This window comes from Capra hircus, chromosome 14 (genome assembly GCF_001704415.2).
Source record: "Capra hircus breed San Clemente chromosome 14, ASM170441v1, whole genome shotgun sequence".
In the NCBI taxonomy this organism is placed as follows: Eukaryota; Metazoa; Chordata; class Mammalia; order Artiodactyla; family Bovidae; genus Capra; species Capra hircus.
In genome coordinates this window covers 51,376,580-51,401,244 of record NC_030821.1, presented here as the reverse complement: position 1 = coordinate 51,401,244, position 24,665 = coordinate 51,376,580, and the positions used below count along the sequence as shown (strand labels likewise).

At 43.2% G+C, this 24,665-nt stretch overlaps 1 protein-coding gene across 4 annotated transcripts in view; it reads left to right on the top strand.

Annotated features, from left to right (window-relative positions):
* ADHFE1 (alcohol dehydrogenase, iron containing 1) overlaps window positions 1–12,339 on the top strand; it is a 33,526-nt gene extending 21,187 nt beyond the window's left edge. For all 4 annotated transcript variants that reach the window (XM_018058451.1, XM_018058450.1, XM_018058449.1 and 1 more), the window contains 3 exons: window positions 21–117; window positions 2,532–2,689; window positions 11,807–12,339. In XM_018058451.1, the coding sequence (XP_017913940.1) occupies window positions 21–117; window positions 2,532–2,689; window positions 11,807–11,890 (339 nt within the window). In that variant the 3' untranslated portion in view covers window positions 11,891–12,339. The remainder of the gene's footprint in view (window positions 1–20; window positions 118–2,531; window positions 2,690–11,806) is intronic.

The following is a 24,665-nucleotide window of genomic DNA, read 5'->3' as shown; positions in this document are numbered from 1 at the left end:
CATGTTTCCTTTCTCCCCAGCCTCACGGCCTTTCTGTGGTACTCACCTCCCCAGCAGTGTTCACGTTTACATCACAGATGTTTCCTGAGCGGCACTTGGAAGTGGCAGAAATATTGGGTATGAACCGTTCATCATAACTCTGTGACCCACATCTATGGAGCATTTCCTAAGATTGCTTCTGAAGATAAGCCATAAAGATTAATACCAAAAATACTGATTTGAGATAATCTAATAATAAAGTGTCAGTGACCTTCCCAGATTCCTATCTAGCACTACAATTCTGTAATTTTGTGTTTCTAAGAGTCTATTAACAATGAAATGGAACCAAGTATTGCTTACTCTAAGTTTATAGTAATAATATTTCCACTGTTTTTATCTCCAAGGAAAGTTAAATTCTGTATACTATTCATGTTACTAATGATTCTTGTTTTAATGGGAAATAAAGTGAGTCTAAATCAGGAAGTAAGAGTAAATTCCCAATTATAGAGAACCTAAACAACTAGAAACTTTACAAAAAGTTCCCCAAAGAAGAATCTGTTTGCTCTTCTGTTGATAAATCATGTCTATAGTAAGATACCCACCGTGCCTTTTGAATCTTACAAGAAATACATGTATGATCACTTTGGGTGTGTGCCTAGTTGCTCAGTCATGTCTGACTCTTTGTGACCCCATGGACTGTAGCCCACCAGGTTCCTCTGTCCTTGGAATTTCCCAGGTAAGAATACTGGAGTGGGTTGCCATTTCCTCCTCCAGGGGATCTTCCTGACCCAGAAATCAAACCATCCTCTCTTGCATTGGCAGGCGGATTCTTTATCACTGAGCCACCTGGGAAATTGGCCATTATATATTTTGATTCCCTGTAATCAAAATCAATAATGTATCTTAGATCATTTTAAGTTTATACCTGTCTGTTCTCTTTCCTACCTTCTCTTTTTTTCTAAAAAAAAACCTGGACGTTTGGATGATGTGTTTTATGGCAGCAACCTTGAGAACATAAAAACCTCATAAACCCCATTTCGTGTGTCACCCTCCACTTAATCCACATTTGAGCTACTGCTATGTAATACAGACTGGCCTTGTCAGGCAAGCTTTACTTTCTGTCCAGCTGCTCTCCCAGCTAGCTCTGTATCTCGTTCTACTTATACCTTTGCCTGGATTTCTTAACAGTTCTCTCTGTCAGAGAACAGAGAGGCTAAACCTAATCTGTATGGAGGCAAACCATACACACTGGGCTCTTTTTGACCAATACAGAGAAAGTGGACTTGGGCTATAGCATGGGGCATTTTGGATAATAAATGATGCTACAATCTGTTCACAGACTGCTTCACTTCCTGGCAGTGAATGTGTCTAGCTAGAATAGATGGGGGGCAAGGGTGCTAAGGGTCTGGGATTGGTTCTCTTCCTCTGAGAAATGTCACTGCCACCCTGCCTGAGGGCAGAACCCCCTGGCCCTTCCACACTGACATCTCTATGATTTTGTGCATTAATTAGTAATCATGTCCAGATTATTGTTCAGTCGCTCAGTCGTATCTAACTCTTTGCGACCCCATGAAATGCAGCATGCCAGGTTTCCCTGTCCATCACCGTCTCCCAGAGTTTGCTCAGACTCATGTCCATTGAGTCAATGATACCATCCAGCCATCTTCTGCCCTTGCAAATCTCCAGCCCTTGGCAGCCTTCTTCCTTATTCACTGATATAATTGAAGTTCACTGCTCAGTCATGCCCGACTCTTAATGACCCCACGGACTGTTGCCCACCTGGCTCCTCTGTCCTGGGATTTCCCCAGCAAGAACACTGGAGTGGGTTGCCATTTCCTACATATTAAATACTGCTTTCTAAAAGACGCCTTGTTCTTAAATTTGCCTGAAAGGTTCTGTAAAAGATATTTAAAGGAACCTGCCCTTTGGCAACAGAGCCCCCCAAAATTCTCTAGCTGTAGACAGGAGATATATTCCTTCTCTGGCCATACTGAATCCATTTGTCATCTCATTTTCCTCCTTTTTGGCAGTCAGTGGCAGAGTATTTTGAACTTCTGTCTTGTCTCACAAGGTGTGTTTGCACAGGGCTTGTCTTCTTTTCTTCAGCTGTGACTCTGAGAAGGGACACTGAAAGCATAGACCTCTAGATGTCAGCAGATTCCAAGCCCTGAAAGTTACATAAACTTTTCTCCTACAGATTTTCTCAGTCCTCCTCAGTCAAACGCCAGCCTTCTTTCTTGGTCTCCTTCCTGTGCCTCTTTTCTTGGCTCTGTTCCTCTTCCCACCACACAGCGGGCCAGGTGCCCATTGGAGATGTGAGAGCCAAGTGAGCCCCCAGCCCGCACCCCGGCTTCTCTCTGGAGGGGCTCCCAGTCTGGCCCATCACTGGCGGGGCTGGCCGCTGGGCTGGTCCTCCAAAGGAAGGCACAGCGGTGCCCTTGTCCTCCGGTGAGGGAGCCGGCAGCAGGTTATGTATTCAGCTAGCCTGGGGCTGAATCACACCCAGGCCTGGCTTCCCCCTCTCGCTACAGTCAGCGCTTTGTGTCTTCCAGGAGCTGACACCCGCACTGCCAGGAGGCCAGATGCTGGGCCTGTCTTGGCAGACACGCTGCGGAAATTCTTATTCGATCTGGATGTGGATGACGGCCTGGCTGCCATTGGCTACTCCAAGGCCGACATCCCTGAGCTGGTGAAAGGAACACTGCCCCAGGTAAGAGACACAGCCACCCTCACTCCCGTCTGAGAAGCACCGAGCTGCAGGAGAGATGGGGTCCATCTGGGGCATCTTAGAGGGGAGATGGAAACCCAGATCTACCCACACCAGGCAACAGCTCCCCGTTTCCCCATTGAAAGGGGTCAAGGCTCCCTCACCCTGTCTTCTTCCATAAACTGTGGCTTGTGTGCAGCTTTGATGATGTAACGAAGGGATTCTTTATAAAAACTTAAGACAAAAACAACCAAGCTTGAGTATAGCAGAATTTCCTTTTCTCCATTTCTGCTCTTTCAAGAGTCCCCTGTGAAACTATGTGAAGTTAAAAGGACCACTAATGTTCTTTGCCAGTATAAAGAGTTACAAATTCTACTACTTTGTGAAGAACAGACATGGCCTTTAAATGAAGATGATGATGAAATCACTTTTTAACTTATTTTAGATCTTGTAGACTCTATACATATACATATGTATACATATCTGTGTCACTTTGTCTTATTTTTATGTTCCTGAGCAGCTGTCCTTTACTTGGTAGAACCATAGCAGATGTAAAGTTTCCCCTCTCAAGGCTCTTATGAAAAGAGTTTATTCCCCTTTGGACATTTCCATTTAAGATCAGATACCCCAGGTGGTATAGCACCAGAACCTGATAGCCCAAGACCCTGTTCATTGTAATTTACTGTAAAATAGAGAGCTCAGAGCCATGAGATGCCACCATGCTTACCAGGTCCAGAGCACTCACTAAGTCCTCCTATTCAAGACGGGGAAGGCAAGGATCACCTAAACACTGTACGGATACACAGAAAAGGTAAAAACCCTAATTCAAAAAGATAAATGCACCCCAATGTTCATAGCAGCACCATTCACAATAGCCAAGACATGGAAAAAACCCAAATGCCCATCAACAGATGTATTGGCTTAAGAAGACGTGGTACCTATATAAAATGGAATATTACTGAGTTGTAAAAGAATGAAATATTGTCGTTTACAGCAACATGGATGACCTAGAGAATATCATACTAAGTGAAGTAAGTCAGACAGAGAAAGAAAATTTATGATATCATTTATGTGTGGAATATAAAAAAAACAATACAAATGAATCTATATACAAAACAGAAATAGACTCACAGACATAGAAAACAAAGTTATAGTTACCGAAGGGGAAAGGGAAAGAGGAAGGGATAAATTAGATGCATGGGATTAACAGATACAAACTACTATATATAAAATAGATAAGCAATAAGGATTTATTGTATAGCATAGGAAACTATATTTATTATCTGATAATAGTCTACAGTGGAAAATTATCTGTGTTTATATATGTGTATGCATGCTATGTTTCTTGAGTCGTGTCTGACTCTTGGTGACCCCATGGACCGGGCTCCTCTGTCCATGGAATTCTCTAGGCAAGAATACTGGAGTGGGTTGCCATGCTCTCTTCCAGGGGATCTTTCCAACCCAGGGATTAAATCATGTCTCCTGCATTGGCAGGCAGATTCTTTACCTCTGAGCCACCTGGGAAGCCCCATGTGTGTACGTATATATATTCAGTTATACATATATAGATATATATACACATATGTATATACTTTGCTATACCCCTGAGACTAACACAATATTATAAATCAAATATAGTCCTATTTAAAAAAACACTGTGAGGATAAGGCTGTTCTCCCCAGAGTCATGACATTCATGTACCTATCCCTGACATTGTTGTTTAGTCACTAAGTCATGTCTGACTCTTGCGACTCCATGGACTGTATAGCCTTCCAGGCTCCTCTGTCCATAGGATTTTCCAGGCAAGAATACTGAAGTGGGTTGCCATTTCCTTCTCCATCACTGACATTGGAACAGAGTGAACAGCTAGGCTCTCCACTCACACAGCATCCTGCTGACCACAGTGGCAATGCTTTTCCCTCAGCCCATTTCAGTTAAGCAAAAGTCTCAGACTTGCTTCTTCTCCACTTAGCAAGTACTAAGAATGTTGAAGACCTTGCATAATATCATAATATCATATTTGTATGGATTGGTTTCACAGACTTACCTGTCCATAGGAGCCAGGTATATAATAGCAATGAACAAAGTAATTTTTGTTCACTAGGACTTTAGTGAACTGGAAAGCACACAATCCATTTCATTGGGTGAGCAGCTTTTCAGCTACAATTTATTATCACCAAACATAAATTCAGGTCCCAGTGATGGTAGAAATTTCAATTTTTAAGAGAAGTCAGCAGTTGGAATGTTTGTATTGAATTCCCTGATTTCCCAATGCACAAACAAAACATAGCCCATGGGCACCAGTTTTCCTGATTGAGGGTCAGGTCCAGAGTAGGCTCAGTTGCATCCAAAAATGTAAATGAATGAGAAAAAGAGGAATCTCTAAGAGACCCTGGTTCTAAACCATTGTCCTAACCTGTAAGTCCAAGGGACTAAATTTAAAAACAAAAAACCATCACAATTATTTTATCCAAACCTACTAAAGTTCCATGAAGTTAGGACCCTGTTTTGTTCATTCATCTTCTACAGCACCTATGAGCTCACAAACATCTTAAAGGGGCAGCCCTCTCCCCCTAAATCTTCTGTCCATATGAGCTTAATGACTGAATGGTGGACACATTTTGAGCAATTTCCTTAGATTTAATAGGACTCAGCCAATGACAAAGATCCATGAAAGCCCATTCAGTGACATCAGAGATCAAGTGATCACTATAATTTTGATGACTGGCTCTTACAGTTCTTATAGCATGGTCATAACAGTATCCACTCTTCAGGAGGTCCTCTGAAAAGCTATGCTTATTTATCCCAGGAAAGTGTCCAGGAATATGTGTTGTTCATTAGCCTCCAAGAATAGTATCCATCATTTTCAGATGAAACCGGATGATGTGCTGTGCTGTGCTTAGTCACTCCGTCATGTCTGACTCTTTGCAACCCCATGGACTGTATCCTGCCAGGCTCCTCTGTCCATGGGGATTCTCCAGGCAAGAATACCGGAATGGGTAGCCTAGCCCTTCTCCAGGGGATCTCCCCGACCCAGGAATAGAACCAGGATCTCCTGCATTGCAGGTGGATTCTTTACCAGCTGAGCTACCAGGGAAGCCCGAAACTGGGTGATAGCCTCAGCCATTTAATTGCTAGTGACAGTGCATCTCTAGCCATCAGCACACAGCAGCAGGTGTGGACAGTTTTAATTCTACTCTACCCAGGCTTCCACTTTCAAAAGCTGTTCCAAATGGCAACAGGTCCAGACTAACACTCGAGACCATCCACTAAAATAGCAAGTTAATTAGGTATCATTCTGAATGACTCAGTGCACATGCCATACCGGGAAATGACAGATAACAGACTAATTTCTTAGTTTCACAAAGGATGCGAGGTAAATTGAACCTTTTGAATACAAGTCATGTCTGTAAAGTAGGGAACCAGGATTTCCTTCAGCTGTGTTCATAAAGCAGCCCGCAACCGGATGCTGCCTTTTTTCCCTTTGATCATGTTTTCACGATTAGGAGAAACACAGTTCATTTGAATTCACTGGCGCTAGTTCAATTTTGAAGTCAACATGAGAGATTTATATGTGTATATAAGGGGAAGGGGGGAATAGTCATAGGACTTTAAAAGGAATTTTAGGAATAAGCTTATCTATTTTTCAGTTGAATTACTAAAGGATTTTGGTTTAGTTTTTGGATTTTGTAGTGGGGACGTTTGCAGTAAACATTTTGCAGGAGTGCTGTGGCAGTTTCAGAATGGCGCACACGCAGCAGACTCATCTTCACTTGTTAGGTGGACTGTAGCCTGCCAGGCTTCACTGGTTGCTGCAGAGAACATCACCAGAAAGGATGCTTTGTGTAGTCGACACTCGATAAGGCTTCTTTTATGTTTAGCAAAGGGGAATCGGTTTTCGCTGGAAGAAACAACCAGGCCAGTCATTCCTGACCAAACAGCACAGTCCCTACTGGTGGCAGCGCACAGGAGCCCGGAGGACAGAGGTGTCCAATCGCCATAGCCTGGCTGCTTGGGGGCAGGCAAAAATACATGAATCTTCCAGGCTAGATTTCTGAAACCTCTGGAAAGAAACATTTACATCTCAAATCAAAACATCTCATTACTGAGAAGAGCTGTAGACCAAAGTGAGCACTTCCACTCCCTGGCAGACAGGACCATTGAAATGTTGCTTTATGAATGAGCTAAAAGTGGTAGTCTGAATTTATTTCAGTGTCTGCGTTACTCACTTGTCCTTCAGTCTTGTGTGTCTATAAATAATAGCATGGTGCAGAGCATGTCTGATTCCTCAGATATTAGCTTTTACCGGGCACAGGTGATCCGTGCAAGGAAATATCACAGACTTTAAGGAAATTTGACTTCCCTGGTAGCTCAGACGGTAAAGCGTCTGTCTACAATGTGAGACACCTGGGTTCGATCCCTGGGTTGGGAAGATTCCCTAGAGAAGGAAATGGCAACCCACTCCAGTACTCTTGCCTTGAAAATATCATGGACAGAGGAGCTTGGTGCAGGCTACTATTCATGGGGTCGCAAAGAGTCGGGCACAACTGAGCGACTTCACTTTAAGGAAATATCACAGACCTTACCCCCGTGGAACCCGTTGTCGTTGTTGTTTAGCAATGAAGTCATGTTTGTTTTGTGACCCCTTGGACTGTAGCCTGCCAGGCTTCTCTTTCCATGGGATTTCTCAGGCAAGAACAGTGGAGTGGGCTGCCATTTCCTTCTGCAGAGGTTCTTCCCAACCCAGGGATCGAACCTGCCTCTCTTAGGTCTCCTGCATTGGCAGGCAGGTTCTTTACCACTGAGCCACCAGGGAAGCCTGGAACCAATTGTTGAGAGTCAGAAATGTGAAAAAGAAACTGAGCTCAGCTTGGCCTGAGCTGAGAGTCCTGAACTACGTCACCCAAGATGAACAGGGTTGTTTTAAGAGCCCTTGAATCTTCCCCTGTGGCTCAGCCTGCAATGCAGGAGATTCAGGTTTGTCCCTGGGTCAAGAAGATTCCCTGGAGGAGGGCATAGCAACCCACTCCAGTGTTCTTGCCTGGAGAATCCCATGGATGGAGGAGCCTGGCAGGCTACAGTCCCTACGGTTGCAAAGAGCTGGACACGGCTGAGCGACTGAGCACACGTGCACAAGGGCCCTTGAGCTCATCAGATAAGCCTCTGCTGTTATGAACAGAATGTGGCCGTCTCCAGCCACAGCAAATACCCAGCTGCAGTCCTGGACCCTGCCACAAACAAGCGTGTACATAAGTCACCGTGAACAAGTCTCTGCCATGCTGTGGATTTTCAAAATTCTTTAGCATCTGTACAAGATGTGTTGGGATAAGAGTTTTACCTTGGCTTCACCCGTGCTCTTCAGCAGTGTCCCTGAGCCTTCTTCTATCTGTCCATCCATTCCTGTTTTTTCAATTGTGGTAAAACATACCTGACATAAAATTTACTATTTTAATCATTTTTAAGTGTACAACTCAATGCCATTAAGTACACATAAGTGGTATGCAACCATCAGCACTATCCATTTCCAGGACTTCGGTTTTTTCATTTCCAGAACTTCTTTTTTGGCTGTGTTGGATTGTCCTTGCTGCATGCAGGTTTTCTCTGGTTGCAGCAAGCAGGGGTCACTCTCTGACTGCGGTGCTCGAGCTTCTCATTTCAGTGGCTCCTCTCGCTGTGGAGCTCCAGCTCTAGGGTGCACTGGCTTCAGCGGCTGTAGCACATAACTCAGTCACTGCACGCTCGTGGGCATGCCCCAGATCAGGGATCACACCGGTGTCTGCTGCACTGCAAGGCAGATTCTTAACCACCAGGGAAGCCCCCAGAATTTTTAAATCACCCCAGATAGCAGCTCTTCTCTATCGCTGAATGGTAAGCAGTAACTCCCCACACTCAGAGGAAGAGTCCCAGCCTGGGGCAGCCTCTATTCTTTCTGTCACTCTGAATTTGCCTATCCTAGGTACTTCATGTAAGTGCAATCATACAGTATTTGTCCTTTTGTGTCTGCATAATGTCTTCACTTAGCATAATGCCTTCAGTGTGTCAGAATGCCATTCCTTCTTATGGCTGAATAACATTTCGTCATGCGGATAGGCCGCATTTTGTTTATCTGTTCAACTGCAGCTGGGCACTTGGGTTGTTCCCACTGGTCGGCTACTGTGAATAGTGCAACTATGAACATCAGTGTACAAGTATCTGTTTTAGTCCTCGCTCTCAGTTCACCTGGGTATATATCCAAGGAACAGGCGTGTTGGATCACAGGGTAATACTGTGTTTAACTGACAAGCTGCCATAGTGGCTGTATCATTTACATTCTCACCAACAATGCACGAGGGATCCAGTTTCTCTGCAGTTTCACCATTATTTTCCATTCTTTGGATAGCCATCCCAATAGGTATGAATGGTAACTCACAGTTTTCACTTGTATTTTCCTAATGACATTGAGCATCATTTCATGTGCTTGTTAGCCACATATCTTCTTTGAAGAAACATCTATTCAACTCCTTTGTCTATTTTTGAGTTGAGTTGTTTAGAGTTTTTAGCTATTTAGTTGTAGCAATTATGTATCTATTTTGGATACTAACCCCTTATCAGATATATATATGATTTGAAAATATTTTCTCCCATTCTGTAAAGTTGTCTTTTCACTCTTGATACAGTATCCCTTGAGGCATAAAAGTTTTAAATTTTGATGTAGTCCAGTTTATCTCTTTTTCTTTTGTTGCTTGTTTGCTGATGTCATATCCAAGAAATCACTGCCAAACCCAGTCATTAACATTTTCCCATTTTCTTCTAAGAGTTTTAAGGTTTTAGCTCTTACATTTAGGTCTTTATATTTAGATGCATTTAAAGTTAATTTTTTTTAATGCGTCCTTCCTTCTTTTCATTATACCTCACAAATACTTACTGGCATCTTAATATATATCATGAATTGTATGGGATACAGCTAAGAAAATAAAGTCCCTTCCATCCCTCATGGATCTTACATTCTAGTGAGGAAGACAGACAATGGACATCTGATCAAATCTATAAATAAGATATGAATGAAATCACTTCATATAATGATAAGCAGTCTGAAGGAATCCTGGGTGATGAGATAGTGATTTCACATGGGACAGTGTGGCGGGAACTCCAGCGGATGTGGTCAGAGAAGGCCTCTGGAGGCTGAGGCAGATGGGTGAAGAGCTGAGAGAAGCATTTCAGGCAGAGGGGAAAGACCCTGAGATAGGATGAAGACAGCATTTTCATGGGACTGAAAAGGGATGGTGGGTCCACGTGAGTTGAGTGAGTGTGAGAAGAATCAGAGCTGGGGTGAGAAGCAGGGCCAGGTCTGGCTGGGGTTAGGGGATATGGTTTTGTTCTTCTAATTGCATTGGAGGGTGTTAAGCAAGGAAATGGTGTGATCAAACTTGTAATGCGGGACCATCACTCTGGCTGCCGTGGGGGAGAATGGCCTGAAGAGGCTGAGAGTGGAGCAAAAGTGGAGTAGCTCTTAGAGGACTTTCAAGTGGGACAGGAGCATGCAGTGAGTAAGACAGGCTGTGGTGGATGGAGAGGTGAGAAGCAGTCTGACTGGGGATTTATTTGGCAGGTAAATCTGACAGACTTGCTGATGGACTGAACTTGCAGAGAACAGAAAGAGCAATCAAAGATGACTCCTAGGGACTTCGCTGGTGGTCCAGTGGCTAAGACTTCATGTTCCCAATGCAGGGGACCTGGGTTCGATCCCTGGTCAATGAACTAGATCCCACATGTTGCAACTAAATATCCTTCGTGCTACAACCAAGCCCTGGAGCAGCCAAATAATTTTTTTTCTTTTAAGGGATGACTCTAGGTTTTTGCCTAAGGAAAAGTGGAAGGTGGAGTCAGGTCCTGTCTTATATATGTGAACCTTGAGATGCCAATGTCCCCTCCCACCATCTTTATTCATCCAGTAACTGTTGAGCACCTGTTTGCTGTGTGGGGTGCTGGCCGCAGCCCTGCCCCATGGACCTTCCCCCTTCTACCAGGTGTGCCCCCACACCAGTGCTCATCACAGAAAACAGATCCAGAGACCCACAAAAACCCAAGCAAACACTGGCATGTTTCTTAATTTCATTTAGGCCTGGAAACCTGGGGGTTAAGGAGCCACTGACAGGAGTGACCATAGCAGTAGGAGGTGCTGGTGTCTTTGCTGACTCGGCTCAATGATCACTGGAGAAATTAAGGGAATCGTGGAATTTGTTTGAGGAGGTAGAGATAAAATCTTAGTTAATATATATTTTTTTAAGTTACTTGTTGCCTGCAGCCTGAAAGTTAATGTCCTGGTGAAGTCCTTCCTAATATACCTTAAGTCCAAGTTGCAAAGTCTTTGAAGTCAAGGATGACCCTGTTCTATTTTCCTTGGCAGCACATGCAGGGCTTGGGGCCGTGCCCTCTGCACAAGGAGAGCCTGGCAGGGGTGCCTGATCCACATAGCTTGGTCACTGTTCAGTTCAGTTCAGTTCAGTTCAGTCACTCAGTCATGTCCGACTCTTTGCGACACCATGAATCGCAGCACGCCAGGCCTCCCTGACCATCACCAACTCCCAGAGTTCACTCAGACTCACGTCCATTGAGTCAGTGATGCCATCCAGCCATCTCATCCTCTGTCGTCCCCTTCTCCTCCTGCCCCCAATCCCTCCCAGCATCAGAGTCTTTTCCAATGAGTCAACTCTTCGCATGAGGTGGCCAAAGTACTGGAGCTTCAGCTTTAGCATCATTCCTTCCAAAGAAATCCCAGGGCTGATCTCCTTCAGAATGGACTGGTTGGATCTCCTTGCAGTCCAAGGGACTCTCAAGAGTCTTCTCCAACAGCACAATTCAAAAGCATGTAGGTGGTGTTTTTCCCAAAGCTGGTGAGCTTCTGAACATTTGGGTAGAAGGCCCTCAGGCAACAGTAATGGCTTTTGAAAGCTTTGTGGGAAAGAGGTATCACTTGATAAATTCTGAGTTGGGAATCAGCGAGTACGAAGCCAACAAGAAATATGACTTTTGAAACTATGACTACTATCATGTTTCTCATGACTGAGTTAATTTACATACGAGTAGCTTTTACAAACATCTTTGCAAAGCCCTGGGTAACTATTTTGTTTACTGTTTCAGGAAAGAGTCACCAAGCTTGCACCACGCCCTCAGTCAGAAGAGGATCTATCTGCTCTGTTTGAAGCATCAATGAAACTGTATTAATTTTCATTTTCACTGAAAGACCTACCCTTGGCCATCGTAGTTCTGATAACAGAAGATGATCTAGCAAGAATTTTATCTTTTCGCCTCCACATATAACTCCCTCATTACCAGCTTGAATGTGATATAAATTTATCCTGTAGAAGATTCCCTGATGCTCCAAGTCCAGCTACTTCCATAGGGCAGGCTGGACAAATGCCCACCATGCTGGACCCTCAGACAGACTTCAGGGATCCATGTTCCTACCCCAAACCCAGCAGACTGCCCCTGCTCCATGGATCAAAAGGGCAAATACTCAATATCTACCAAAAATGTTAATGCATGTACTTTTGCCCAGTAATCAACTCCACATCTAGAAATGTATTCTATAAAATTCTAGCACAAGTGTGTAAAGAAATATGGCAAGAGTGTTTCTGGCAGCACATTTTCTAATAATAAAAAATTTGGAAGAACTTAAGTATTTATTAATAGTGTATAGATAAATAAATCATGTGTGCTCAGTTGTTCGGTCATGTCCAACTCTTTTCCACCCCATAGACTGTAGCCCACCCCTCTGTCCATGGGATTTCCTGGGCAAGAATACTGGAACTGGTTGCCATTTCCTCCTCCAGGATATCTTACCAACCCCAGGGATCAAACCCGATTCTCTTGCATCTTCTGCATTGGCAGGTAGGTTCTTTACCACTAGCACCACCTGGAAAGTTCTAAGTTTCAGTGTACTTGCAGATTTATCTGTATTTTAAATTGGATTAAAGTTTTAATCAAGTAAAGTACATAATTACGTCAAGATTTTTAAAAAAACAGATGGGAAGGGCATTACTGTGCCATTCAACCTGCCTGGGGCAGGTTTCTCTCTTTAAACATCTTTGTTTACTTGGGATTTTAAAAATAACATTTAAATATTGTTTATTGGGCAGGCGGTCTTCTCTAATTACACGTATAAAACATGTTCAGTACCAAAACCTGGTAATACAAAGAAACACAGAAGAAAACATTTGTTCACAATGCACCATACAGAAGATAATCACCACTAAAAAATAACAAAAATTTAAAATATATGTTCTCCCCATAATTTTGTGCACATATATAGTTATAGATAATTATATGTATACATATGTATTTATATATTTTTTTACTTAGAATCACTGAGGTGTAATTTTAGTTCCTATAAAATGAACGTTCAAATTCTTTATGCCAAATGCCCAAAAGGCAAGCACAAGACAGTGTCAGTAGAATTTCAGCTCTACCTTGCAGACTATATCTAGCTAAAATTCCCACCAGCCTTTTAGGAGAATCGTGGATTCTGAGAGCAGAAGCTTTGTGAATAAGGTAGAGAACAGTGAAACTCTCTGTCAATCTGAGATCCTTTAGGAAACTTTAATAAACAAATAAATGTTTAATAAATATTTCAAAATACATTTGTCAGGGAGGAAGGCGGGAGGGTGGTTCAAGAGGGAGGGGACATAGGTATACCTATGGCTGATTCATGTGGATATATGGCAGAAACCAACAAAATTCTGTAAAGCAATTATCCTTCAATTAAAAAAAATAAAATTAAAAGAAAGAAAAAAGTATATTTGGCATAGCAAAAATATATATGGCCCCCACCAAGAAAGTCCAGGTAAATTTGAGACCTCTTGTAATGTATGTTGTAAGATAATTTGGCATCATTAGAACCCTGGATTCCATTTCCAGCCCCTCTCTCTGTCTGAGTCTTACTTTATTCAACCAAGTCCTCCGCAAGCTTGAAAATACCCTGACTAGATTTCAGGTACTACTCTGTCCTTAATGTGAGATTTTGAGTTTGGAAAATTTAAAATCATTTGAGATATGAAAATTCATTCGTTATCTCTCTGAAATGTTCCATGCCATTTCTTTACCAGTAAACAGATGTCTCACTGTGACTCACCAGGAGGGGTGCTTGGTATTCATGCTGAGATGACTCTTAGAGGAAGGATTTAAAGGCCAAGCATGAAGAAACAGATTTAGGAAGCCTCGTGTTTTTAATCCTAATACCCATCATTTCAGTCCTCACAATTTGAGAATACAGAAGAGATGTATTTCTTGACTTAAGAGTATGACACGAGATCATGTCGATTTCTGTAAACCAAACATTTTTGTGTATCTGAAACAACAATTACATACATTTTTTCAAGTTGGATCCTACTTATCGATTGATTTCCTTAAATGATCAAACTCTTCCTAGGGGTCCATTTACATGGGTTAATCTAGTTGTTAAGGAAAGGAAAATTAAAGGAATCATATTCAAAAGTTTATATAATATTATCACATATGGTGGCATTTTCACTTAAAATACATCATCCCTAATTTATTTCTTGATACAAAATCACCAATTTGTTTCACGCAGGTCCTGTTTCTTTGATTTTTTTCCACAAGCCACAATAAGTTGCTGGTGTGTTGCACTTCTGTCCCTTTCCCATGCCCAGAGGAGGGCTGTGCTGGGATTGTCCTTGTGAGTGTGTCTGTAGACATAGCTGGGGGGTGTTTTCTGTGGTCAATGAGGTAAGTCTGCTCTTGTAAAACAGGGACAAGTACAGTATCAAAATAGAGAGCAAAAACTGCTTTTCTGGCCTTTTAACCCTGAGAAAGATTAATGGTTGTTTAGATTAGAAACTGTATTCTAATGAGGGACTCTTGCCTCTAGGGAGTGGGTATGAGAAAGGGGGTTGTTCACCTCCAGGTCAACATTGCACAGGCTGCAGGGCCTCTGATGACCAGCAACCCCTCACAGAGACAGCTGCCCAGGCTCCTCCATTGAACTCTGGGTCCTCTGGGAGTTGGTGAGGCCAGGCCACAGCCTGCTCCATCACCATCACAATGGCCTACAGGAGATGGTCCCCAGGGACAAACCACACTTTGAATGGGAAGAAATTGGTTCTTAAAGCCCTAGGTTGAATTACCGGCAGCTGGGGGTGGGAGGGTCTAGTTTTCTCATGCTATTGTTCTTTCTAGCCACCCCAACAACTCTCTGAATAAATGCATATCCCCCCCCCCAAAAAAACTGCTCTAACTGTAATTTTGTCCCATGTGAAATCCCTCATGAAACTACTTGTAGGACAGTCAACTTCAAAGTAACTCCATCTCATTCCTTCTGGCTTTAAAATTGACTTTTTTCTTTGAGTTCTTTTAATTGCTATAAGTGATGTTAATTGCTTATAAGTGCTAACTTATAAAATTGGAAACTGATTAAAATAATCATGAGCGGAAAGAAAAAAAGAAAAACTACCATCATATCATTACCCAAACACAGCTGTGATCATTGGCTATATTTTCTTTCCATCTTTTTAATTTGATGGTGTCGTTTCTAGCTCTTTTCCCTTAAGCCATGACATTTTAAGTATTTTCTGTGTTGCCATATAATCTTCAGGACCATTATTTCAGAAGGTACGTAACAGTTTATTGAATAGGAATTTAATCATTTACTCATATTACAGGGTACCAAAAGTGCTTCCAAATTTTTACTCCTACCACTACCATTACAATGAATAAATGAGAAGGTAGATGTGCCTTGTCTCATACTGTAAACCCAAATGGAATTTTTACGTTAACGTATGGCCATTCTGAACTTCCCTGGTGGCTCAGTGGTAAAGAACCTGTCTGCTGATGCAGGACATGCAGGAGATGCAGGTTCCACCCCTGGGTCAGGAAGATCCCCTGGAGAAGGAAGTGTCAACCCACTCCAGTATTCTTGCGTGGGAAACCCATGGACAGAGGAGCCTGGTGGGTTACAGTCCATGAGATCGAAAAGAGTTGGACATGACTGAGCAACTGAAGAAACTTCACTTTGCAGGGTTGTTATAAATGTCTGCAGGAAGTGCCTGACCTACAGTCTATACTCAGCACTTGTGAGTTCTCATCCTTTCCTGAACACCCCTACATGATGTCAGCTGGGTCCCAAGGGCCTCTAAACTTCCCCCAGGACAAGAATGACCTGGGGCGCTAGTTTAGAAAGATAGAGATCACCAGGCCTTTCCTCCATCCCCCAGAAATTCAGATCTTGTCAGCCTAGGTTCGAACTCAGGGCTCTATTGTTGGGTAAGTTTCGTTTAGGAAAATAAGACTGCTCTGGGACCTGTTTGGCAGCTTCTCTGCATAGGTGGTGAGAAAAACAAAGTGGCAGTCTCAACCTTCAGCGTGCACAGAAACTTCTGGAGAGTTTGGAAAAACATGGGTTTCTGGGTCCCAGCCCCAGGGTTTCTAATTCAGTAGGTGCATTCTGAACTAGTTCCCAGGTGATGCTGCTAGTCTGAGACCACATGTTAAGAACCACTGAACCCATGGATTGCAATTTTCTCATATTTCAAATTCAGGAGATTCCAGCTGGAATTAGCCCCACCCAGCGCAGAGCAGGACCATGAGTCCACGATGAGGGTCAGGACAGGACCAGGACACTGACCATAAGACATCCTTTCCCCCAGAGTGGGAGACCCCAGCCCCAGGCACCATCCTGCCTCTTTCCCACTGTGGCGGCCTCACCATGAAGCCCCTGCCTCCCTCGTTTCCACCTGCTTCTCAGGTTGAAGCCTTTTCAGGGTATGGAGAGGTTCTTCCGTCAAAGCCCAGACAGAAAGGAGGCACTCACTAGTGACTGCAGCACTGAGGAAGACCACGGTATTGGCTGCAGTCAGGATGTGACTATTAAAAACTGCAGTATGTACCAGGGCAATGAGTTCTATTTGGGTAAAATTGGTATAAAGAATAAAAGACCTTCCAGCTATGGGGTTAACAGACTAGTAAGATCACTCTGTCTTACCTCTGTTTATAAAAAAGAAAACAAAAATTCTCCTTTTTACGTGTGTGCTAAGTCACTTCAGTTGTGTCCGACTCTTTGCTAGACCCCATAGACTGTAGCCCACCAGGTTCTTCTGTCCATGGGATTCTCCAGGCAAGAATACTGGAGTGGGTTGCCATGCCCTCCTCCAGGGGACCTTCCTGAACCAGGGATCGAACCTGCATCTCTTACATCTCCTGCACTGGCAGGCAAGTTCTTTACCGCTAGAGACACCCAAGAAGCCCTCTCCTCCTTACATTCCTGTTTAAAAAGTTATGTTGGGAGAAGTTTCCATTTTACCTGGCAAGTGCATACAGAAAGAGTATGGATAAGAATTAGAATAAAATGAACTGTGCCTCAAGGGACAAAGAGAAGGACAGTCACTCACATCCAGTTAGAAAAAGACAGCCCAGGCGTCCTGTGCTCACACCAAGTCACCACAGGCTGCTCTGCTCTGGCTCTTCCTCCTGACCTGGAGCTTGGGTCACGCCCAAGAGCAAGGGTTTCTGATGCCTTCCTCGGAAATGAGCAGACACTGGGAGGGCTAGTCCTCTGTCATGCTACTGAACCACCAAAATCGACAGATTTAAGAATTTTGACTTAAAAATTAAAACTGAGTAGAAAGAAAATGATATTCCCTAAGTTTGTATGGGAGGGGGTCAGAGAGGGAGCAGTTCTCAAATTTTCCCTCAATGCCCACTATGCCCCCTTCCCGGGCAATGTGATGGGAGCTGCTGCATAAGACACCCCGCCTCCCCTCTCAAGGGGCCAGAAAGTCACCTGAGAGCAGAAAGACCATGAGTGGGTGAGCATTCTTAGCCTCTCCCCATCCTGGCCCCTATAAGAAATTTTGGCTTCACTGGCTTGGCCTCCAGCCTTCTTAGGTGGGAAATGGGATACCCAGGGTGATAGACAGAACTGTGTTTCCCCAAAATCGTGTGCTGAAGCCCCAACCTCCAGTACCTCACATGTGACTGCCTTTGGAGACAGGGCGTGTAAAGAGTTATAAGGTTAATCAAATGGGAAGGCCCTAATCTAATCCGTCTGGTATCCTTAGAAAAAGAGGAAATTTGGACACAAAAGAAACACCAGAGATGCACACAGGAAGGACCATGCTGCTGCTGCTGCTGCTAAGTCGCTTCAGTAGTGTCCGACTCTGTGTGACCCCACAGAGGGCAGCCCACCAGGCTCCCCCATCCCTGGGATTATCCAGGCCAGAGTTCTGGAGTGGGTTGCCATTGACATGGAAGGATGCAATAAGGCCATGCAAGAAGGCGCCACCTGCAGGCCAAGGAGAGAGATGTCAGGACAAATCAAACCTGTCAATGCCTTGATCTTGGACTTCCAGCCTCCAGAGCTCTAAGAAAATAAATTCCTGTTGTTTAAGTTTCCCCCACCCCCAATCTGTGGTGTTTTTATTATGGTAACTAACAAGGTTTGTTGGCCAATCTAAATGTCCATCGACAGAGGAATGGGTAAAGAAGATGTGGTACTTATATACAATGGAATATTAGAAGTTTCCCTAGTGATTCAGACAGTAAAGAATCTGCCAGCAATGTAGGAGACCCAAACTCTGTCCCTGGGTCAGGAAGGTCTCCTGGAGAAGGAAATAGCAACCCACTCCAGTATTCTTGCCTGGAGAATTCCATGGACAGGGGAATCTGGGAGGCTACAGTCCACGATGTCGCAAAGAGTCGGGCATGACTGATGAACACTTTTACTTTCTTTCACTAAATGTCCATAGACAGAGGAATGGAAAGAAGATGTGGTGCATATATACAATGGAAAATTACTCAGCCATTAAAAAGAACAAAACAATGCCGTTTGCAGCAAAATGGAGGGACCTAGAGATTGTCATCCTGAGTGAAATAAGTCACATAGAGAAGAAGAAATAGCATATGACATCCCTTTTATGCAGAATCTAAAAAGAAATGATACAAATGAGCTTATTTACAAAACAGAAATAGACTCACAGGCTGAGAGAACAAGCTTGCAGTTGGGGGAAGACTAGGGTAAATAGATAGTTAGTGAGTTTGGGACTGACATGTACACACTGCTATATTTTAAATGGATAACCAACCAGGACCCACTGTTTAGCACACAGAGCTCTGCTCAATGTTATGTGGGAGCCTGGATGGGAGGGGGGATTGGGGGAGAATGGATACATGTATATGTACATGTATGGCTGAGTCCTTTTGTTGTCCACCTGAAACTATCACAACATTGTTAACTGGCTACACTTCAATATAAAATAAAAAATTTAAAAACAAACAAAAAAATGAAAAGGATTTGCTAGCAAATGAGGGGTAGACTTGAAGGATTTACATCAGAAAGGGCTAAAAGCCACTGGTAGGGAATTGCACAATTTTACATTCCCATCAGAAATGTGTGAGTTTCTCTGCATCCTCATCATCACTTGGTGTTACTTTTTTTTTTTTAATTTTAGCCATTTTGGTAGGTCTCATTGTGATTTTAATTTGCATTTTTCTAATGGCTAATGATGTTGAACATGTTTTCATGCACTGATTTGCCATCTGTGCAAGAGGATTTGGTATCCTCTTTAGTGAAATGTCTGGTCATGTCTTTTGCCTGTTTTCAAATTGGATTATTTTTTATACTGTCGAGTTTTGAAAAAATGTTCATATATTCTAGATATAAGTCTTTGTCAGATATGTGGTTTGCAAATATTATTCTCCCAGTCAATTGCTTGCCTTTTCATCTTACAGGGTTTTTCACAGAGCAAAAGTTTACATTATTTTTTAAATTGAAGTATAGGTGATATACAATATTATATACACTATAGGTGTACAATATAGTGATTCACAATTTTTAGGTTATACCCTATAATTTTTATGATACTGCAGAAGTTTTTAGTCTAATGAGATTCAATTTATCACATTTTCCTTCTATGCATCATGCTTTTTGTGTGAAGTCTAAGAACTCTGACTAGCCCAAGATCGGTAAGATTTTATCCTAAACCTAACCCTGCCAACTTGCTGAACTCACTTATTAATTCTGTAAGTTTACTGTAGATTCTCTGGGATTTTCTATGTTGACAATTATGTCATCTGCAAATAGGGACAGTTTTATTTCTTCATTTCCAATATGTATGCCTTTTATCTCCTTGCCTGATTGCATTGCTAGAACTTCCAGTACTATATTAAATAAGAGAAGAGAGAGCAGACATCCATGTCTTGACCCTCATCCTGTGGAGAGAGCATTCACTCTTCCATATTAACTGTGATGTTAGCTGTAGAGCTTTTGGGGATGCCTTTTATCAAGTTAAAGAATCTATCATTTTTTTAAAAAAGATTATAATAACACATAGCTTTTCTTACTTCCTGATGTTTATGCTCAGATAATCTATTGGAGATGGGTTATTTTTGTAATCAAAGGACAAAGTAATCTTCTCCATTTCCATTATAATCCTATTAAGGTATTATAATTTTATTATAATTATCCATGCAGATATTATAATTTTCACTTGTCAAATAAATGTTTGTATAATCTTATTTATTTCTTTATTTTTGGCTGTACTGGGGCTTCACTGCTGCAAGCGGTCTTCCTCTAGTTGCAGGGAGAGGCGGCTACTCTCTAGTTGAGGGGCACTCGATGTGCCTGGCTTTTCATTGCTCTTGTTGCAGAGCCCAGGCTCCAGGTGCACAGCTTCAGTAGCTGTGGCACACGGGCTTAGTTGCCCAGTGGCATGCAGAAGCTTCCTGCATCAAGCATCGACCCCGTGTTCCCTACATTGCTAGGCGAATTCCCATCCACTGTGCCGCCCGGGAAGTGAAAGTGAAAGTTAGTCCTCAGCTGTGTCTCAGTCCTCTTCGCAAACTCATGGACTGCAGCCCATCAGGCTCCTCTGTCCATGGGATTCTCCAGGCAAGAATACTGGAGTGGGTTGCCATTCCCTTCTCCAGGAGATCTTCCCTACCCAGGGATCGAACCTGGGTCTCCTGCACTGCAGGCAGATTCTTTACTGCCTGAGTCACCAGGAAAGTCCCAAGTAAGCGTTTTAAAAACAGACACTCCAAGAGGTAAATTCACTTGCCCAATTTACATGCAAATTAGTAGGGTCTGACTAGGTCCTAATAGCATTAGTTCAACAACATTTACTGTAAACCTAGTATTGATAATACAGTTGAACCCTTATATGCCAGGCACTATGAGTGCTTTACATGCATTATGCCATTTAATGCTCAAAACAACCTGACGAGTGTTATTACTATCATTCCCATTTTACAGATGATGACACCAAGCCTTGGAGAGGTTGGATAAGTGAACGAGGTCACACAACCAGCAAAGACAGACACAGATCATGCTCTTGAAAACCACCCACCGCCAACTCCTGTGCCAGGTTTTGGGGATACAAAGCTGGATGAGACTGTCCCTTCCCTGAAGATGCTGTCAGTTGAGCAGGAGAAACAGATCAGCTTTGCAGCTTAGTTCCTAAAGAAGCCATGGCCACAGTTAGTGAGATATCTCACCAGTGTTAGAAGAGTTCAATAACATTTATTGATTGAGTGGTCAGAAAGGAGGGGAGGAAGGGAAGGAAGGAAGGAAAGAAGGCAGGCAGGTATTAATCTGTTTTGGGGTGGGGCGATCTAATGTGAATCACATTTTATGTAGAAGGAAACGTGGTGGCACAGTGATAAAGAATTCACCTGCCAATGCAGGAGACACAAGAGATGCTAGTTTGATCCCTGGGTCAGGAAGATCCTCTGGAGTAGGAAAGGGCTACCTGCTCCAGTATTCTTGCCTGGGAAATCCCATGGACAGAGGAGCCTGCGCCCAGAAGAGATGCATGGAATTAAGTACAACTCTTTCTAGTAGAAAATACTTTTTACTTAATAAAAGTAGAAGGAATTCTTTAAACCAAAAAACTACCTGCCTCTACCCATCCTGGTCAGTTTGCATAACTGTGCTGGGCAACACACTGAAAACTATCAAATATAAAGAAAAGGACTGAAACATCGTGGAAATAACAGAACCAAAAAGTAGTAGGAGCTGGCCATCCAGAAAGAAAAGCAAATCCTTCCCACCCAGCTCTGTGGAATAGCCAGGCTCAGCCACAACTGCAGCCCCGGGAAGGCTTTGCTTTCCAAGTAACTTTGACCTGACTGTTCCCAGACTCCCGCCATCGCACAAGACCTCCAACACCAAGCCCGCCTCTCCTTGTGCACAGAGTCTCGCCTACAGGTAAGGTTTCCTGTGGGGCAGAGACTCCAGGAGACATTGTGGGGGACGCTCTCCTCTCTGTACACTATCCTTTCTCCTCTCCCATCCCCTAACTAAACTATCCCCTCTTTTACATATTCCTCTTCCTGTTTTCCCTCTGCGCTATTCTATGACCACTGGGAATTAGTCATTCCCAAAGAGGAGAAACGGAAATCCAAGTTAACACTGATCGAGCATAGACTGGGCAACAACTTCTGTTCTAAGAGTTTTATTTAACAGTGTTTACATTTCAACAACCTTATGAGTTATTATTACATATTCCTCTTCACCCCAAACACACACACACACACACACACACACACACACACACACACACCCTTGGTTCAAGCCCACCATCTCTCACCTGGTTCACTCTAGTCACTTTCTTCAGTGGCTGCCCAGGCTCCAGTTCTTAACCACTTCTTCATCCTGCCCTCAGGATGGTTTGGATAAAACACAAATTGTCTGACCACGGCTTTTCTTAAAGTCTTTTGGTGGCTTTCCCTGGCCTTCAAGAGGAGGCACACACCCCATGGCAGACACTGGGACTGTCATGATCTTGTCGCTGTCTCCCCGCCCAAGCTCCTGTCTCCCCACGAACTCTTCCTACAATCACACCCTCTCCCTGGGGAGTCAAAGAGCCCCCATCTGAGGTCTCTGAACTCCCTAACATCCTCTGTGTGCCCCTGTGGTAGTGGTGATTCAGTCGCTAAGTCATGTCTGACTCCTCTGACCCCATGGACTGTAGCCCACCAGGCTCCTCTGTCCCGGGAATTTCCCAGGCAAGAATACTGGAGTGGGTTGCCACTTTCTTCTCTAGGAGATCTTCCCCAACCCAGGGATCAAACCCTGGTGTCCTGCATCGCAGGCAGATTCTTTACTGACTGAGCTAACAGGGAAGCTCTGGGTGCCTCTACTGTGCTGCAGAAACATCGTATTCAGTGCTCACTTATTTCCCAGTCCATCTCCCCCTCTAATCTGGTAGAGGGTAAAATCGTGTCTTAATCATCTATAGATCCTTATCGCCTGGCAAAATAGTGTTCCTATATAGCAGTACGTTACCAGTAAGTATTTCCACAATAGAATGGAAAGAAGAGAATGAATAGTCATTGGCCAAATTCTCTAACTTTTCAAGTGAATTCATGCAAAGCCCATGAGCCCCAGATCCTTAGCTATAACCAATGAGTGCTAGAACCAACATCTTCTGTCCAATACATCCTGATAAAAACAACCTGGCAAAAAGTGTTCTCGGACCCACTTTTTAAGTACTAGTCTTTTGAGAATGTTGGGAGAGCAACTTGGGGGGTCCACAGAACTTAGAAGCCTCCTCTTACAGATCAAAACACAGAGAAACCCCCAGCTGAGCCGACGAGGAACAACTTCATCAAGAACAGACAACTATTTAGCCCCACAAAAGAAAATCTTCCTACTGGTAGTAAGGCCATTAACATGTCAGCAGCTTTTCCATTATGAATCTGACATTTCTTTCTTCTTCAAAGCTCCATTTGAGTGCTTTTTTAAATGAAATAATAAAGCCATCAACACACAATAAAAGCTCTACAGTATTTATAATCAGGTGTCTCTAGAGTATCTGATATGTTGAAGAAAAGATTGAGTTACTAGGCCTTCCCTTTCAAATCCCTTAAAACCTCAGCTTTAGAATGAGTGACTCAAACTCTTCTCTTGGGTCTTAATTTTTATGTGGCTTCTTATTACTTTTTTTTTATCCCCTCTAAAACTCTTAAATCTCCTCAACACAGCTTTGGCTCCTTCCATGGCTGAACTGGCAGCCAGCTGATCTTTTTATTGGTGGGTAATGGATTTAGTTTGATTGCTGACACGGGAACAATGAGAGGATAAACAATTCCATTTGTGGCCATGAAATTCCCCATCTGTTGAGTGCTTTCAGGCCTGGAGAGTGGTGGGCAGAGACAGAGCCATGCCTGATGTTAATAGCCTCTGTCACACAAGCTGAACATGTGGCTTCATAAATCAAGAGCTAACAGCAACTCTAGCTGCCCTTGTCATTAACTCTCTGGCCATTTAAATACCCAAGAATTTACCATCAGGTTGAGCCTAAAGACCTGATTTGCAATTCTGATCTCATCAAGAGACTAGAGGTAGCAAAGAAAGCCAGAAATCATTTTCCTAAGTTTTTTTTTAAAAGTTTCAGATGCGCATTCAAATATTTACAAATGAAATAGATGATATTGGAATGGGCTTCAAAATAAAATGGGTTAGGAGAGTGGGGCAAGGTATAAGTGAAAAAAGACTGGCCATGAGCTGATTATTGGTAAAGCTGAGTGTGGGAACCTGAGGGTTCATTATACTATATTCTTCACTTTTATATTTGTTTAAGATCATTCATAATTTAAATCATTCAAAAGTTAATATTAGAAAAACACTTCAAGATAATGGGAATACGGAAGTTTTCATTGTTTAGCATAAGCATTTTGGCCTAATTCTATCTTTTCTTAAAGAAAAAGGAAAAAAATTATGCTCACACAATGGTTCAAGTGTCTAACAAGGCAAACCAGCCATGACCACCAAACAGGAAGGGAACACATCCCAGAGGGAGCCAACACCTCTGGGTTGTCAGGCAACACCTACTGTGGCTTTTCAGCAATCAACACCTCCTACAGCCCAAGCACTACAGCCTCCACCGGGGAGGACCTCCTGGCCCAAGATCACACCCCTTCCCCAGGCGGCCTCCATCCAGTGCTAGTCGAGTAGGAGGCCTGACCAAGCACCCTGCCCCAGTCTGGA